The sequence below is a fragment of the Labrus mixtus genome, chromosome 10 (genome assembly GCF_963584025.1).
Source record: "Labrus mixtus chromosome 10, fLabMix1.1, whole genome shotgun sequence".
Taxonomy (NCBI): Eukaryota; Metazoa; Chordata; class Actinopteri; order Labriformes; family Labridae; genus Labrus; species Labrus mixtus.
In genome coordinates, this window is record NC_083621.1 from 20,183,280 (window position 1) to 20,202,211 (window position 18,932).

The following is an 18,932-nucleotide window of genomic DNA, read 5'->3' on the forward strand; positions in this document are numbered from 1 at the left end:
CTGCGAAACAAAAAAAAAAACTCCCATCATCCTCGGCTGAACTCTAGCTTACCTGTTGGTGAGCTGTGTTAGCACGATGATGTTAGCGTTTAGCCTCACAGAGCTGTTAGCTTAGCTTAAGCCTCAGTCTGCATATGGTCTTCTGCTGTCAGTCACATGACTCTCATGGTGCAGGTGGTCTTTCCTGTCACCCCCCTGCTGGTGGTTAAGGGGCCATGTTCAGTCATAAGGGATGTCAGCTGATCTGTGATGAAGATGATTGACAAATTGTTGTCTTCCTCCCCGTCACTGGCTGAAACCTCCACCACATTAACGCGTTTCCATTCAATCCAGAGAAGTAGAATGCGAGCAGGTGTGTGGGCGGAGCTTCCTGCACAGGTGAAAGTCAGCAATAAAACAAGCTGCATCATGAGATCACCACAACATCAACGAGTCTTCCTGCTTCAGCTGATTCAACACGCTAGGAAGGTTTAAAGTCAGAGATTCATTCCAGACAGCTGTCAATAAGCTGTCAGTTGATAAACTGTTAGTCAGCTGTCCGTCAAATGCAAATCAACGTTAGTCAGCTGCCGGTCAGCTGTCAATCAGCTGCTAGTCAGCTTTCTGTCATCTGTCAATCAGCTGTCAGTCAGCTGTCAGTCACAGATGAGGTAAATATCAGTCTGACAGGTATGCTCCTTCGATGGGTTTCAGGTGAAAGTGTAGACGTTTGTTTCAAACATTCAGTATAGTCACAGGTCAAACCTTTAGACTAAATGTTCATGGGATGTTGACATGAAGGAGGCGGTACAGCTGAGGTAACCCCTGCTGCCCTGTTGCCTGTTCAGGTTGCCCAAAATGTTGCCTTGTTGCCCTTCAGTTTGGGTTGTCAGGATGAATCCAAACATCGCCCTGCAGACTTCAACCACTGACCTTTCCATTCTAACTAACCCCAATGAAAAATGAATTTGATTAACGTAATTCAAAGATCAGATCTGAATGTGTAAACAGAGAAGCTGCGTCTTAATTAAGTTGTTTCTTAAATGGAATGTTCCATCATGTTCTGATCACACTACACTACCCATGAGCCTCAGCTGCTGTTGCCATGGAGAAGAGGCCTGTCGGTCTTGATAGAGCTCAACAGTGATCGCCCAATTCTTGGGTGGCTCTGGTTCCAGAAGTAATGTTCCCAATTCAAACCTCCGAACTGACATTTCAGAAAACCCTTATATCAATATTTTTAATCTTCGATACAGGCGACCAGCTGCCTCAATAACTGTGACGATAAAACATTTAATTCAGCGCAAAAAACTATTGGGAAAAACTGCACCCATTGCGATTCCAACAAGACCCAAGGAACTATAGTTTCAGCAGGCCCCACCAGTCAGAGACATCGCTGTAACACTTTAGGATTTTTAGTAGTGTAATTAATTTAAAATGAGGTTGATATCATACATACTTTTTAAGTTATTTTTGGGCCTTTTTGCCTTAATGGGATAGGACAGCTGAAGGAGACAGGTAATGTTGGGAGGAGAGAGTGAGGGACGACATGTAGCAAAGGGTCGAGGTCTGATTCGACACATCCACATCCACCGCAAAAAGGACTTTGGCCTCTGTACATAGGGTACGTGACATAACCACTAGGCTATTGGCGCTCCCAATATCATATAAACTTGTGTCTTGTACATGAGCATAACCCCTGATTTCGCACTTAGGTAGTTTGTGGTAAGTCTACTTTGGATGGTTATGACACAGATAATAATCAAATCCGCTATGGAGAAACTGAATGGGATTTTTACCAACGGAATCACAATGTTGAGCTCTACACAATGTATAATAGATATCGCCTCTATGCAGTCACTTTGGCGACCAGCGGTACTGCAACGAAACTGATCAGAACTAGTAACCATTTTTTAATTAATTTAGTTTAAAATAAAACCTGCAGCTTTGATGTTTGGATTCTGGTCATACACCTGCTGATAAAGAAAAGTGTTTCTGTGATGATGACGTTTGTTTAAGTTTGTCCCAAAATCCCCTGCTGTCAGAAAAAAAACACACCTGCTTCACTTCAAAGACAAACTCAGAGTTTCTGCAGGACAGAGACGAACTGAACGGATCTGTGAGTAATTTAAATGTGGTCTCTTTCAGATCTTGTTCAAATGAATCAGTCTATCTCAGCTCCTTATTTTTGAATCAATCAGTCTGTCTCAGCTCTTCATGTTTGAATGGATCAGACCTTCTCAGCTCTTCATGTTTGAATGGATCAGACCTTCTCAGCTCTTCATGTTTGAATGGATCAGACCTTCTCAGCTCTTTATGTTTAAATGGATCACACCTTCTCAGCTCTTCATGTTTGAATGGATCAGTCCTTCTCAGCTCTTCATGTTTGAATGGATCAGTCTTTCTCAGCTCTTCATGTTTGAATGGATCAGACCTTCTCAGCTCTTCATGTCTGAATGGATCACACCTTCTCAGCTCTTCATGTTTGAATGGATCACACCTTCTCAGCTCTTCATGTTTGAATGGATCAGTCCCTCTCAGCTCTTCATGTTTGAATGGATCAGTCCTTATCAGCTCTTCATGTTTGAATGGATCAGTCCTTTCAGCTCTTCATGTTTGAATCAATCAGTCTGTCTCAGCTCTCCTTGGGTAATTGGATCAGTCCTTTTCAGCTCTTCATGTTTGAATGGATCACACCTTCTCAGCTCTTCATGTTTGAATGGATCACACCTCAGCTCTTCATGTTTGAATGGATCAGACCTTCTCAGCTCTTCATGTTTGAATGGATCAGTCCTTCTCAGCTCTTCATGTTTGAATGGATCACACCTTCTCAGCTCTTCATGTTTGAATGGATCAGACCTTCTCAGCTCTTCATGTTTGAATGGATCAGTCTTTGTCAGCTCTTCATGTTTGAATGGATCAGTCTTTATCAGCTCTTCATGTTTGAATGGATCAGTCCTTCTCAGCTCTTCATGTTTGAATGGATCACACCTTCTCAGCTCTTCATGTTTGAATGGATCAGACCTTCTCAGCTCTTCATGTTTGAATGGATCAGTCTTTCTCAGCTCTTCATGTTTGAATGGATCAGTCTTTCTCAGCTCTTCATGTTTGAATGGATCAGTCCTTCTCAGCTCTTCATGTTTGAATGGATCACACCTTCTCAGCTCTTCCTTCCTGCAGAAACTCTGAGATTTTGTTAAAATTTTTAGAGCATGTGTGTTTAAAAGGAGCGAGTCACATGACGCTCGAGCATGTTAACATGGTAACTAATTGCACTAAAGATGGAGTTCATTCAACACTGACGTCAGTTTAAAGTAGCTGTAAAGTATTTTAGATGAAGTGTTTGTAGCTCAGATGTTAACACACAAACAAACACACACACACACTCACACTCACATCCAGTTGCCCAAAATAGAAAAACAACTTTAAGAGAAATTTTTAAATTCTGCTTCTCAGACTCATTCATACATTTATTTTGGACCATGTGACCGCTGTTGCCGAGTAGATGAACTTGCTGAGAGTTTCATTCCAACATCAGATAAACTTTTTTACTTTTACAATGAAAAACAATTTCTTAAAAATAAAACTAGTTGGATATAAGTAAATTAATCTTACCTATATCAACACTTTATTACTAAATTACTCGCACAAATTAGAATCTGTTGATTCATATTAAGGTTAATGTTAATGAGCTGGACAGATGATGATAAGCATATCTTTATGATGTAAACAGCAAAATATTATATATAAAGATTGTTTTTATTTGGGTAGAAATTCAAATTTAATTTGGTAAAATTCTAAATCTTACAGAGGATACTTCTAAACCATGTTTTTAAACAAAACAATCTCTTTTACAAAAAGTACAGAAACTTAAAAATATATATATACAGATCTTCAGTCACAACCCTTTGTGCAATTTAGACAGTGTGCGGGAGTTTTGATGGATTTGTTTCTCTACTTCACACCTTTATTTTGGAAATGATGGATTTTTATTTTCAGTAGATAATATGGAATAACAGATTGTATTGTTTTTACATATGTGGTATCAAAAAGAATCAAAGTATGGACCATTTTTAAAACCTTAAACTGTTTGGTGATTAATTTAGTGATCATCAAACGTATTAAACTTAGACTTCAACAAATGAAAATGATCTGCTGACTCCTGGTCATCGCTTTAAAAAAGGCTAAAGTGGCTAAATAAGAACACACTTTTGAATTTGAGAGTTTGTATCAGTGTGCATCAGTCAGATGGGTCCAGATTTAAAGTCAAATATTAAAGACAGAATGCTGTTTATTGATCTATTAATTGGTTTGAACCTCCTGAGAGAACGCGACTTAAAGAAACTCTTTAATAAAGATTACAAACCTGATTAATTATACTCAGGTTATAGATTACACATCTCATGATAGCTCTGAAGTATAAATATTAATAAATTAACTCTGTTGGGATGAAACTGTTCAGCTCCTTCTGTTGACCAACGATCTGACCAATCAGCATGCAGAGAAGTAGCTCTGCCTGCTGAATGTGGACACGTGAGCTGGGGTCAGGGATGCTCCAATCAGAATGTTCAATATTCATTAGATGTTCAGATTGGTTCAAATGTGATCAATCAGCCTATCACTGAACAAAATCAACCTGCAGGTGGTGAAATACCTGAACATGTCACTAAAGTGGTGTTGGTGTAAAGATGACATCACAGCTGATGTCATCAGTACATCTAAACCAGTTCCTGAGCTAACAGAACAAACTTCTTAAAACCAATAAGACACAAGTTCATCCTGGTGAACTTTGAACTTGTGCTGTTGGACGTTCTGTGAAGGAGCGAATGCTAACAGGGTTAGCTGCTGAGCTAATGTATCTAAAGAGCTAACTGCTAATCAGTTAGCCAGCCAGCGACCTACTAGCACTTTGATTTACAACTTCTCACCTAAGTTTTCAGGTGTGAGTTAGCATCAATCATGTTGTTAATCAAGTTAGAAACATCAACTGATGACTGAAGCATCCCTACCTGTAGTTCTTGGTCGCCATGGTGACAGCGTTCCAAACAAACACCTGCCAGGTGAGGACTGTTGTTCATAGAGAAGCTGTTGCATGTCCATGTGTTAGCTCTGAATCACTGGTGTGAATAATCAGCTGTTAGATTCACAGGATTCAAAACGACTCGTCTCTTCACACTTTAACTCGAGCTAACTCGACGCTACGAAAGCTAAGACTTTAGGCTGACACGTAAGTTTACCTGTCAGGTGTGACACTAGTGTTTAGGTTTTCTCTGCAGTGAGAAATTGTTTGTAACATTGAAGATTTCTTTTTCTTGGTTGACTTTTTATATTTATCATTTCTTATGTATATTTGTTTTTTAAGAAAAATAATAAAAAGTTAAATTTGACAAGTGTGTATTTTTTTCTGTTTGCTGCTAAAAATGTCATACAAACAAACAAACAAACAAACATTTAAACACATAATACAAAAACAAAATATTTCAGGATGAGTCACGTTACAGCAAAATGTTTTCAAATCAAATTTTTACAAAGTATTTTTCACATTTTCCTTCATTTTCCCGAACAGAGATTAAGCAATTCTGTCAGTCTTGTTCTAATCTGTTAACTTTCCTTTTTATTATAAAATGTTTTATATATTAAAATAATTAGTAGTTGAAGCCAAAATCTTAAATCTAGGCTACCTGATGTTCTGCTGAGGATGATGCTAGTTGCAGCTAGCTATGCGTTTGCATTAGAGCCATTTGCTAATTTTTAAGTTATAAAATATGTCCTCCTCTCACTTTTTTTGTCACATTATTGATGTTAGCAACAGTGTGAAAGTGAAGGAAAACAAACATTTCTTGTTATTCTTATATGTCAATGAATTTATCCATTAGTTAGTTAGCTAGTAGCTAAAATGATACAGGCCTAAACATTGAATCAAGAAATTAAAAACCAACAATTTTAAATTATTGAATATTTAATATAAAAGCAGAAAACAACATTGAAACAACAAGAAAAGAAAATATGAAGCAGCAGTGCACACAGTGTAAAACTTTATCGTGAACAAAGGAGCTTTAACAATCTGTCACTGACACACACTCACACAGTGCTCAGAAACACACACACACACTTATAACACTGTTCATTTATGTATTAAGAAACCTTAATGTAAACATACATTTAAAGTGACATTTCAGCTCTCCACAAACAAAGCAAGTTAGCTTCTGTTAGCATTAGCATCCAGGCTGTCATAACATCAGCTCTGATATCTGTGTGTGTGTGTGTGTGTGTGTGTGTGTGGCAAGAGTTTGTGTGTTCGTTACCTGAGAATCACTATTTCATACAGATTAGGAAGCTCCTCTGGCACACAGTCAGTTAACAAGTGGTTAGTAATGTTCAGAACATTTCAATACTTGTTATAAAGATGGCACTAGTAATGGCGACAGGTAGCAGCTGTTTGTGGTTGTCTTCTGTAACGCCCCTTGGGGGTCATAAAGACATCCTTGATCCATAAAACAATACAGTCTCTCATTTTAATGATCGATAGCATCAGAAAGTACTTAAACTTAAACAAAAACAAAAATAAAACTATATCTATTTCATAAGACAGATGTGTAGGAGAAGAGTTAATCCATCCAAAGTTGCATTGGCAACATTGGGATATGAGCGTTGTAATGCACAAACACACATACCTGTGCGTTTGTGCAGTCTGACACACAAAAATCCCAACATTGCAAATGTTTTTTGTGCAAGTAAGACTGTGCAGGAATTTGCACACAGATTTGAATAATTATACAAAATAAATTACCCAGTATTGAGAGTCTAGGACTATTTTTTTGCCGTGGTATCCAACAGGTATGGATTTCATGTACCTGGGACCTGCAGCTAGGTTTATCGTTTCTGCACATGAATAGTTAGTTTTGGTCATGGATGATTTAATCACACAGGCGGTGACTTTATACTGTCTGAATTGCACAGAAATATTGGCAATGTTGGGCCAACATATTTGTGTCATAAAAATGCAAAAGTTTATCTCAAGTCTCTTAAAAACAAACAGAGAGCAGAGGAGGACACACTGTCTAAATTGCACAAAAGCATTGGTGCAATGTATTTGTAAAACATTGCAAATTAACTACTTCAGATATAACTGATTCCACCTGACCTAAAAAGCCTCTGTATTTTTCTAATAAGCTCGATGCCCAGAAATGTGGTAAAACTAAGATCAATATTGGAGATGCTTTTGAAAAATAAAGAGGTTAGAACGCAGAAAGGTTTCTAGACCTATGCAAAGCTGACTAAACACTGAAGCTTCCGTTTTTGAGACATGGCAACCCGCATGCACGACTATAGGGAGGAGGGGGCGGGGCAGAGACAGCTCTTTCCCCATCCCCTCAGAGTACATGTCAGAGTATTTTAACCTTAGTGTCTGTGGTGAGCAACAGATTTAAGTTCCATATCAGAAACAATCGTCAGCTGATAAAATACAGCATTTATTGAGGTCAGAGTTCCTCGTCCTCGCTGGCAGCGGCGTCGAGCTCTTTGTCTTTATGCACGGCGCTTTCCGTTACAAACTGTCTCTGCTGCTCCTCCAGCTCTTGCAGCTCCCCCTGCAGGCGCTCCAGGTGAAATGCTCGCCTGTTCCTCAGCAGGCGGCCAGGGAACGGATTCATGACGCTGAAGGCGATGTTAATTAGCTTCCTACAGGAAAGAACACCCGCAACAGATTTATCCTCGTGATAAGACAAAATCTGACTTTAAACACAACATGTCAGATTTATCCTCATGATAAGACTCTGACTGGGGCGCAGACGACCTAGAGGTTAGTTTGGGCCTGATGTATGGAGGTTACAGTCGGGTTCCAGCAGGGGGCAGCATTACCAAAGATAACATTTTTAAAAAAGAATAACAAGACATGCCTCCAGATTTCCAGGTGAGACAGGTGAGTGTGTACCTGCTGTCAGAGTGAGACAGGTGAGTGTGTACCTGCTATCAGAGATGGTCTTGGTAAAGAAGCGCAGGTATTGGTAGATCTCCACACTGTCACAGATCTTCAGGATGTCATCCTCTTTATATTTGAAGATAGCCAGAGCGTACCTGAAGATCACCTGCAAAACCACACAGGTGATATTTCAGTATGGTCATCAAATAAAAATGAAAAACAAAATGATTACACTCTGTGGTCTTGTGTCTGTGATAGCGTATCTGTGGTTGTGACCCCGTGGTTGTGTATCTGTGGTTGTGACCCCGTGGTTGTGTATCTGTGGTCGTGTAATTGCAGTTGTGTACCTTGGTGCCCTCGTACAGGAAGGCGTCCCAAAGCGGCAGCAGGATGTCGCTTGGCAGACTCTCCACAAAAACCACAAGGAACCAGTTAAAGGTCATCAGAGACACGTCTATGCTGTAATCCTCGAAATGAGCCGCCAACCGTGGTAGCTTCTCCAACAATAAGTCCTTCAACACGCGCTGGTCAGCCTGAATACACACAGACAAACACACACACACACACACACTTTTTTTTTTTTAAAGATATATTTATGGGCATTTTTAGGACAGTGGATAGAGTTGGAAACCAGGGAGAGAGATGTTGTCATGGAATGCCTCTTGTCCAATCAGAATACTGGGTTGAAACTGACTATTGTACAAAACTCTATCATTTTTTATATATTTCATTATCAAAGTCATCTTTGCACATGACTGAAACACGTGTAAACAGGTCAGCAGGTAAGCAGGTAAGCAGGTGAATGTGCCATCTGACCTGAGAGGCCACCAGGTTCTTGGTGTAGTAGTCCTGAGGCATGATGGTTTCAACCACTGCCACCAGACACCAGAAGGCGTCCTCTTCACTCTGAAGCACCAGCAGAGCGATGGCTGCCAACCTGAGGGACACACAGGTAACCGTGTGACCAATTGTATATACATTTCTAGTCTTGGTGGTTCTCATCTAACGTCCTGATTTTGGATGATACAAGCAAGGGTGTACAGGTATAGATTGAATTACATGTGTGTGAGTGGGGGGAGGGGGAGGGAGGGTTGTCACCTGTTGAGTCCCTGGCAGTAGCCAATGGCTGGGTTCTGCCAGGAGAAGGCCAGTAGAATGTGGCGGAGCTGCTGGAGGGCGGGGCTTGAGGGTGAGGAGAAGTGGTTGTTGGTTGTTAGGGTGCGGTGGAGGTCCAGCTGGATCTGCCTGCAGGCCGGGTGAGGGGACATCCGACTCTTCTCACACAGCTGAAACACAAGATCATTTAGGATCAGTAGCTCTGTGTGTCAGCAGTAGTCTAATTGCACTTTGCTTTCTAATTTGGGAAGGAGTTTATGCTTTACTAACATTTAAGGGATCAGGTGTAGATCAGTTGTGTACCTGTTGGTAGCGCTGTGGATGATGCTCTCTGATGTTTCTGGTTCTGGCTTGGACCAACCAGCGCCACACCTGCTGTCTGTACACCTGAGGGATGCCGGCTCGCAGCAGACCTTTGAGCTCAGGAGAAGGGACGAGGTCATTGTCCAATCTGCCGGCTAGGAACTGAGCCCAGCGAGCCAGCAGAGGGCGCTCCACTCCATCCTTCAGATAAAACCAAGAGAGAGGGAGGGTTTAAACAAAGAACTTGCATAACACGATGATATATGAGTGAGGGGAGCGTGTGTGTCACCTGGTGCATCAGGTTGTTTGAGCGGATCTCCAGCGCCTGGATCTTGGCAAGCAACTTCATGTCCTCCACCTCGTAGTCGGGGATGATCTTGAAGCCATACTCATCGTGGTCTCTGGGGAAAACAGAACCGGTCAGTCAGGTGTTCCCGACGACCCCCTACCCCCCCGATGAGACTGTCTTTCTTACCTGGCCAGACTGGGCTCCCTGACGCTCATCACCTCTCCCTTCAGAGCCTCCTCAATCATCTTCTGGACGGCCGCCCGCTGTACCGGATCCAAAGATTTCACCTCCTGCAGCTGCCGCAGGACGTTCAGGTACCTGCTCTCCACCTGACAGTTACCTGCCTCCAGGTGTGCACACTGTGACCAATCAGAGCACAGGAAACAGATTAACCGGAGGAAACATCTAGGAAATAGAACAGGTCCCAGTGTGACCCACCTTCACCATCAGAGTCTTCTCCTGCTCCGAGCTCGTCCTCCACAGACGGGTCAGCTGCTGGATTTCAGAGTTCAGGAAACGATTCTGAGTCTGATATGCCTCCAGGTCGTCCTGAACACACAGAGAGACAGGTAAACACCTGAACAGGTAAACAACTGAACACACAGTAAGACAGGTCTGTGTGTGTGTGGGTGTTTCGGTGTGTTGGTGTGTGTCTGTGTGGGATTGTGTGGGGTGAAGCGGTGTTCTGGTCTCACCTTCAGATTCTCAATCTGCTGTTTGAGGGTCTGAAAGTCCAAATCGTCTTCACAGGACAGAGGTGGGTCCAACATGCAGTCGGTCAGCTTATCGGACAGTTTAATGATCACCTGAAGGCAAACAACAAAGACCGATTCCTCGACCAATCAACATCTGATTACGCAGTTACAGCTGAGACAGAAACACTCCAATGAAGGTGTAAACAGTAATAACTGTTACGGGGGAAATTGCTGCATAGACAATACATGGAACAAATTGGTGTGTGGGGTCACCTGTGCTCTTTAGGTGTGTTCCTCAGGTGTGACTCACCTCCTTCCCGGCTGTGTTTTTCTCCTCCAGCAGCCTGATGTGCTCCTGCAGCTCAACCACCTGAGCCTCACTCTGAGCCTGACTCCTTTGCGCTGACTCCGCCTCCTCCCTTGCCTTCTCCAGCTGGGCCCGCAGCTCAGCCACATGACGCTCACGGTGACGCAGCAGCTCCAGACGCTCCTGCTCACCTGTTGCCGCCAAAAACTCTGCACATGTGCGCTTCTCTAGTTGAGATGCCTCCAGAGCTTTGTGCAGGATCCAGACCAGCTCCTGAAGAAGTAGATAGAATACCTCAGAGCTGTCAGTTTTTTTTTTATTATTATGATCATTGTTATTATTTCAGAGTATTTTTATTTATTTTTTGATAAAAAGAAAAGGTGTGTCACCTTCTGAGCTTTCACCTCCTCCATCAGCATCTGTTTCTCCTGCAGGAAGCGACTCATTCGATCTGACATAACTGTGTCTTTGAGGAGGACCATCATGGAGGATGAACTGCGAGTATTTGTTCTCCTGCTCCGTCTCTCCGGCCTGTGCATCACAGGGGACACCTGACCTGTTGGCTCTGCCAATGAAAGAGCAGGGGGTGGAGTCTGAGGCTCACTGGGGGTCCTTGAGGCTGCAGGGACTGAGAAAAGACAAGAAGGTTAAAACTTTAAATACATGATAAGTATTAAATCCATGTGTGAAACACTTTAGGACTTTAGTAGCTGTACTCTTTGTTTAACCAACTCTTTGTTTTACCTGTTAAACTTTACTCTACGTTTTACCTGTGCTCCCTGTGCTCCTCACCTGTTTTGGTGGTGGTGTTTGAGGAGCTAAGGTGAGTCCATGATGGAGTCTCTACATGAAACATACTCTGACTCACATCCTGAGATGACCTCTTACGCAGACTGTGGAACGAGTTTCTGCAACAACAAAAAAACACAGGTTTATATTGTACATATAGAATCAAGACATGAAGCACCTGGGCCGATGGGAAACATAGTCTTGACAACCTCTGTATTTCAGTTACTCACTGGATCCCGATGAGCGGGTGTTTGATTGACATGCTGGTGAAAGGCGTTCGTTGTGATGATGCGTTCACTGCCTCCTCCCCAACCAGACCCACGGGGCTCTTCAACACGGGCAGGAAGTCATCTGCAAGAACAGGAAACAGAATTCGGATTAAAAAAACAAATTAAAAAAGGACATAAAACTGGATTCCACACAGAACAAACTGCATTCAAACATCTTAGAAGCTGACACTCACAAAGTATTTTAATAAATCTTCAAGGAACTAAAATAAAAACTTTAAAGAACTTTCTGAGCCTGTTTTTTGAGAAATCCAGATCAGCTTAAATCTGAAATCTTTTAATCCTTCACAGTCTCACAGCTTTAACCTTCTGGGTCCAGGAAGTGAATCAGCCAGAATGGAGTTTCTACATGCCTGTGTTTGAGACCAGAATGAAAACATTTTCCACATGAAAACTGTCATTTAACATCCTGAACTTCCCCCAAGCAAAAAGGAGGCACCTCAGGGCACGCCAACTTCCTAGACGTCACCTCACATCAGGTGTGTCAAACTTTAATGAAAAAGAAACAAAAAGACATTTCAGAGTTCAGGAGTGAAAATATAAAGACCAGCTAGACCACCATCAGTCCAGTAGGAACATATGACCTGTTAGACCATCAAACAGGTTAGGCCATAGACTATCATCAGACCAGTTAGACCATCAGACCAGATACACCATCATCAGACCAGCTAGACTATTGTCAGACCAGTTAGACCATCATCAGATCGGTTAGACCAGCATCTCACCAGTAATACCACCATCGGACCAGTTAGACCATCATCAGATAATTCGGACCATCAGTATAATAAAATGTATATTAACTTAGATTAACTTGTGTGTTAACTTAAGTGTGTGTGTGTGTGTGTGTGTGTGTGTGCGTGTGTGTGAGCTAGAAAACAATCAATAAAAGGACATGCCACGGATGCCAGGGAGAATAGTGGTTTTCTCTTTCACTCTGTCTATTTATTAAATTCTCTCTCTTCCTCTTCCTCTGTCTGTCTGTCTAGGTCTGCATGTCTCTCTTATTTAACCAGCCAATCAGAAACAGAAGTAGAGTGGGACCTTGTATATTAATTATTTTATAGGCTTTTTATGTAATCATGTTCGTTTTACCTTATTTTCATATTTTCTCAGATGTGTGACTTTTGAAACATAATTACGTTTTTATTTATGATTGATTTTGGAGACAATGAAAAGCTGAGACATGAGTTTTATTCTACAATTCTACAATTCACTTAGCAGACGCTTTTATCCAAAGCGACGTACATCAGAGAGTAAGTACAACACAAGCAAGGATCTAGAAAAAAGGGAACAATGTCAGTAAGAGCAAACGATCAGCTTTGAGTCCGATTGGACACACAGGTGCTGACAGGAAGTGACCAGAGGCAAAGCACAACATTGAGGGCAGTTCTTGAGAGCTCTAATCAGTATAGAAACCATCTTATAAGTCATCGTTATCAAACAAAACCATCGTCACAACCATCATCATCATCAATAATATGGAGACCATCATCATTAAGTTAGTAGGTATTCATGAAAGAGCTGGGTCTTTAGCTTTTTCTTAAAGGTGCAGAGGGACTCTGCAGATCACATGGAGTTTGGAAGTTCATTCCACCACTGGGGGGCGACAGAGGAGAAGAGTCTAGTCAGAGACTTAGGACCCTGTTGTGAAGGTTGGATCAGACGTCTTTCATTGGCAGAGCGTAGTGAGCGGGAGGGAGTGTAGACCTGGATGAGTGAGTTAAAGTAAGGAGGAGACGTTTTTGTTACTGTTTTGTAAGCGAGCAGCAGAGTTTTAAATTTGATGCGAGCAGTAACTGGGAGCCAGTGTAAGGAGATGAACAGCGGAGTGACATGTGCTCTTTTAGGAAGGTTGAAGACCAGTCGTGCTGCTGCATTTTGTATCATCTGCAGAGGTTTGATAGTGCATGTAGGAAGACCTACTTGTAGAGAGTTGCAATAGTCGATGCGTGATATCACAAGAGCCTGTACCAGGAGCTGTGTAGCGTGTTCTGACAGGTAAGGTCTGATCTTCCTGATGTTGTACAGGGCAAATCGACATGACCGGGCAATCGAGGCTACTTGAACCTTAAAAGTTAGCTTGTCATCAATGATGACACCCAGGTTCTGGTGCAGACTTTGCGGGCATGAGTTTGGTTGTTCCAAGCTGGATATTGATCTGTGGTTGCATAGAGGGACTGGCTGGGATGACAAGGAGCTCAGTCTTTGAAAGATTGAGTTGAAGGTGGCGTTTATTCATCCATTTAGAGATATCAGCAAGGCATGACGAGATTCTTGCCGAGACTGTAACATCGTCTGGCGGGAATGACAGGAAGAGCTGGGTATCGTCAGCAAAGCAGTGGTATGAGAAGCCATGAGAGCGGATTATTGAACCAAGTGAGCTTGTGTATATGGAGAAGAAAAGGGGACCAAGCACTGACCCTTGAGGTACCCCTGTGGATAAGCTGTGCGCTTTCGACACTTCTCCCTTCCACGACACTCTAAAGGATCGCCCAGAGAGGTAGGACACGAACCAGCAGAGGGCAGATCCTGAGATGCCAAGTTCAGAGAGCGTGGATAGGAGGATTTGATGGTTGACTGTGTCAAAGGCAGCAGACAGGTCTAGCAGTAATAGAACTGAGGACTGACCCGCAGCTCTGGCAGCTCGTAGCGATTCTGTTACTGACAGTAGTGCAGTTTCAGTAGAGTGACCCCACTTAAAGCCTGACCGATTTGGGTCAAACAGATCAACTGCCTCTCCTGTTGATGCTCAGAGAATTAAACTTAAGTGCTCAGTCCAAACTAAGCCTGACAACGACCCACTATCAATATCTACTCAAAGCAAGTTTCGATTCACCCATCTAGCTGACAAGACCTTCCTAGTTTTCAGATCAGAGCTTGTTCTGCTGGCAGTTTCAGTTTCAGACTCTTTTAAGCTTGCCTCACCTGATGGAATGTTATTTTAGTAGTCTGTTTCTACCTACCTTCTTTGACACACGGATAAACTAAGCTTGACAGTTAGCCCGGTCCAGAGCAGACTTGTTCCCCAGCGTAAGTTACCATGGTACATCTGCGGGTTTCATTAAAAGCCATGGGGAAGGAAAAGAACTACCACAAACCAGTCTTATCGAAATAAGCAAGGATTCTCCTTAATCCTGCTTAATGGAATACCCCTCTGCAGTGTTATTTTTTGTTTTGTTTTATTTGTTTGTTTGTTACTCACCTTCAATTTTGTTGTTGTTTGTGGGGTCAGGACAGATGGACATCTGTCTGTGCTGCCAACGTTTCACCTGCAGCTGCTGGAGCCAATAGAGCATGAGATCCTGGGTCACAGCCTGAGGGGAAGAGATTTTAATCTTGATCGTTAACGCATCACCATGTGAGCATAACAGGTGTTCAATGAGGCATCACTAGTTGGTTTGTTACATTAATGTTTTGCTAACTTCCCTGAACTTCTTTTACCGGACTATGCAGAAACATCTACAGAGTGCATCAGGGACACCAACCTTGAGTATGAAGGTGCGTTCAGGTGTCCTGATGTGGAAGGTGCCTCTCTCTGCATTCAAAGGGTAGGTGAAGGTGGCACTGGAAAGCTCCACCTGACCTAGTGGCATCACATCCTGCCGAGTGCGGAAGTAGAACAACTGATTCTTCTTCTCCTCGTAGGTGAACCAGCGCTGCTTCCAGGCCCTCAGAGGCCCTCCTTGCTTTTGCAGAAAGCCGCACAGTTTTGGCTCACCTGAAGAAGAAGCAGGAGTGCCGGGCTGCACCTGCTCACAGAACACCTCAATGGTGAGCGGTGGAGCTGGGGGAGCCAGGGTTGATAAGTTGGTTGCATTAACAGTGGAAAGAGATGGCAGGGGGCTCTGCTGATCTGCAGGAGAAGGTGGTGCCTGCTCAGTGCTCTGGTGAGGAGGAGGAGGAGGAGGTGGTCTCTGATCAGTATTCAGGAGAGGTTGAGGAGGAATCTGCTCAGAGTTCAGGTGAGGAGGAGGGGGAGTTTGCTCTGTTTTCAGGTGAGGGGGAGGAGTCTGCTCAGTGTTTACGTGAGGAGGAGGAGTCTGCTCAGTGTTTACGTGAGGAGGAGGAGTCTGCTCAGTGCTCGGAGGAGGAGGAGTCTGCTCAGTGTTTAGGTGAGGAGGAGTCTGCTCAGTGTTTAGGTGTGGAGGAGTCTGCTCAGTGTTTAGGTGAGGAGGAGGAGTCTGCTCAGTGCTCGGAGGAGGAGGAGTCTGCTCAGTGTTTAGGTGAGGAGGAGGAGTCTGCTCAGTGCTCGGAGGAGGAGGAGTCTGCTCAGTGTTTAGGTGAGGAGGAGGAGTCTGCTCAGTGCTCGGAGGAGGAGGAGTCTGCTCAGTGCTCGGAGGAGGAGGAGTCTGCTCAGTGCTCGGAGGAGGAGGAGTCTGCTCAGTGTCCAGGTAAGGAGGGGGAGGAGTCAGCTCAGTGTTCAATTGAGGAGGAGTCTTCTCAGGCTTCAGGTGATGAGGGGGAGGAGTCTTCTCAGTGCTCGGAGGAGTCTGCTCAATGTTTAGGTGAGGAGGAAGAGTCTGCTCAGTGCTCGGAGGAGGAGGAGTCTGCTCAGTGTCCAGGTAAGGAGGGGGAGGAGTTTTTTCTGTGCTCAGGTAAGGAGGAGTCAGCTCAGTGTTCAATTGAGGAGGAGGAGTCTTCTCAATGTTCAGGTGAGGAGGAGGATGCTCAGTGTTCAGCTCGTGTCTTAAGGTTGAGGTAAAAATAGGTAAATGCTTTGATGATGGGGGCTTGTCCCTTTTTGTAGTGTCTTCATCAGGTCTCTGGATCTGGTTCTGCTGGGATTCCTCTGGTTTCAGTTCTCGTTTGGGACAGGAGGGGGGTCCTGGTTTCTCTTGATCTGTACAAAAAAGATCTTCGTTTGGTTGATCTTGTTTGGCTGTAGATTCTGGTCCCCGTTGATCAGGATCCTGGTTGATAAAGTCTTTGGAGAATATAAGTTGGTCTGGATTCTGCGCTGACCCCTGGTTCTCTTCAGGACTCTGGCGTACGCTGGAATCAGTCTGACCGGTCTTTGGGTTTTCTTCTGAGGTTTCTGCCAACTCCGACCCCCAGGCAGGAAGTTTGTGAGACGAGGCAGCTCTGGGATTTCCTGCTGATCCCTCCATCCTTCTAAAAACAGAGAGAGAGAAGAGGAAATGTTTCAGACTGCAGCTGTAGAAGCATCTTTATTGTATTTCGATTAAATATCTTTGTTGGGGTGTGGATCAGGTTTGAATAAGTGAATAAATGAATAAAAAAACTTTATAAATAATTGGATTTCTTCCACAACCGTTTTAGTTATTGTATGTTGTCAGTAAAACTCTATATCCTCAACAAAATCATTTTTTTATCCTCCACTAACATTTATTGAAACAAAATAATTAATATATTTTTAATCAATTCATGCATTTCTATATTTCTGTTTTTAAAAAATCAGTGATTTTTAATCTAAAAGTGTGAACGAGTATCTAATGTTCACTCAACTGAACACAAACTGAACGTTTAGAGAAAATGTTTCTACACTAATAACCCATAATGACAGGATGTTACCACCCCCACACACATAAACACACACACACAGAGACATACACACACAAACGCACACACACTTTTGCTGGATCAGACTCCGACTGAAACAATAGATTATTCCAGTATGAGACCGGTCAGACACCAGTATGCAGACGCCTGTTCCTGAATGAGTCTGGTTGGTTGGTTCTGTTGGATGTTTCTGCCTGTTAGGGAAGTTTTTCAGTCTCATGGTGGATTCAATTTGGATCTCTGTGAATAAAAGAACAGAGAGAACCCTCTACACCTGAACTCTATGGAGAGTGTCTGAAGATAACTTTTGTTTTGATAAATAAATATGAATTGATGACATCAGTATGAAGAGAGAATCCATCTTTTACAGGAATAAATTAAAAACGGTTCTATTGGTTGTTATTCTTTGATAAAGAATAATTATACAGAGAAAAATTAACACTTTAAATCATTGTCACAATCACACACACACACACACACACACACACACACACACACACACACACACACACACACACACACACACACACACACACTGCTGTTGTAACATGTCGGGAACTGTACAGAAACACACCTGAGGGTTTACCTGAAGGGGAGGTGGCTTGAACACACCTTGCTGGATCCTGTTTTAGTGACAGCTGCAGCAGAAAACAAACTTGAGAGTAAGTCTCTGTTGTTGTTGTTGTTGTTGTTGTATATTTCTTCACATGTTGCTATTTACATCTTCTTCAAGTCCTCTTGTTAGTGTTCTTCTTCTTCTTCTTTGTTTTTGTTCTTTAATCTGGGTTTCTGTTGTTTTTCTCTTCCTGATCTTTCCCTCCAGCCGGCTGCATTCTTTCTGTTCAACTTGTCCCCTAAACAGCCACTTCCTCTCCTTTGTTTCAAAGTAAGAGCAAATTCCATTGACTTCTTATTCTGACTTTTCAAAATAAAATCTCATTATTCCAATTATTACATTAGTTGTGATTTCCTGTGGGAGAAAAATCTTCAGATGTCTTAAAATAAAATCATTTTATTTATTTACTAATTGACAAGTTATTGACAATATTTGATCTGTTTCAGTTACCTTAATGAAGATTTATCTTTCAGAGACCTCTAAGAGGACTTTTCATACCGAATGCTTTTTATAGTTAATCAATGTGAAACCACACTCTTCGTCTCTTCACACGTTCCGTCTCACTCCACACTCCTCGTCATCTCACTCTTCATCACACTCGTCATCTCACTTTACATCAGACCCTTCATCTCACTCTTTATCACACTCTTTATCAAAGTCGTAATCTTACTCTTTATCAAAGTCGTCATCTCACTCTACATCAGACCCTTCATCTCACTCTTTATCACACATAAAGAGTGAGATGAAGGGTCTGATGTAGAGTGAGATGACGACTTTGATAAAGAGTAAGATTACGACTTTGATAAAGAGTGAGATTACGACTTTATCAAAGTCGTCATCTCACTCTTTATCAAAGTCTTCATCTCACTCTACATCAGACCCTTCTTCCAACTCGTCATCTCACTCTTCATCACACTCTTTATCACACTTGTCATCTCACTCTGCATCACACTCTTCATCACACTCTTCATCACACTCTTTATCACACTCACTCGTCATCTCACTCTTCATCACTCTTTATCACACTTGTCATCTCACTCTTCATACTCTTCATCACACTCATCACCGCACTCTTCATCACACTCGTTATCTCACTCTTCATCTCACTCT

General features: G+C 42.7%; 1 protein-coding gene across 5 annotated transcripts; it reads right to left on the minus strand.

Annotated features, from left to right (window-relative positions):
• Positions 1–5,957: 5,957 nt before the first annotated feature.
• On the minus strand, positions 5,958–17,932 carry tbc1d2 (TBC1 domain family, member 2). Of its 5 annotated transcripts, none has more exons than XM_061048624.1 (18): positions 17,781–17,911; positions 17,340–17,446; positions 15,172–16,798; positions 14,889–15,000; positions 11,630–11,750; positions 11,403–11,518; positions 11,000–11,238; positions 10,614–10,883; positions 10,304–10,414; positions 10,047–10,157; positions 9,795–9,967; positions 9,609–9,720; positions 9,320–9,520; positions 8,999–9,186; positions 8,717–8,837; positions 8,248–8,433; positions 7,945–8,066; positions 5,958–7,659 (listed from the first exon to the last, which is right to left on the minus strand). In XM_061048624.1, exons 3-18 carry the CDS (start codon positions 16,792–16,794, stop codon positions 7,461–7,463), a joined length of 4,005 nt encoding a protein of 1,334 aa, XP_060904607.1. In that variant the 5' UTR covers positions 16,795–16,798; positions 17,340–17,446; positions 17,781–17,911; the 3' UTR covers positions 5,958–7,460. The 5 variants fall into 5 exon arrangements, with proteins under 5 accessions (XP_060904607.1, XP_060904609.1, XP_060904608.1 ...); XM_061048626.1 differs by lacking the exon at positions 17,340–17,446 and having other exon boundaries at positions 15,172–15,798; positions 15,853–16,798; positions 17,781–17,909; XM_061048625.1 differs by having other exon boundaries at positions 17,793–17,876.
• Positions 17,933–18,932: the final 1,000 nt, after the last annotated feature.

Bases quoted from the DNA above. Each gene is read 5' to 3' on its own strand.
- tbc1d2 (XM_061048623.1), bottom strand. From the start codon at position 16,794: ATGGAGGGATCAGCAGGAAATCCCAGAGCTGCCTCGTCTCACAAACTT. The intron at 15,001-15,171 runs GTTGGTGTCCCT...TCTTCCCCTCAG, and splicing joins AACGCACCTTCATACTCAAG to GCTGTGACCCAGGATCTCAT. The intron at 10,415-10,613 runs GTGAGTCACACC...GTTTGCCTTCAG, and splicing joins AAAACACAGCCGGGAAGGAG to GTGATCATTAAACTGTCCGA.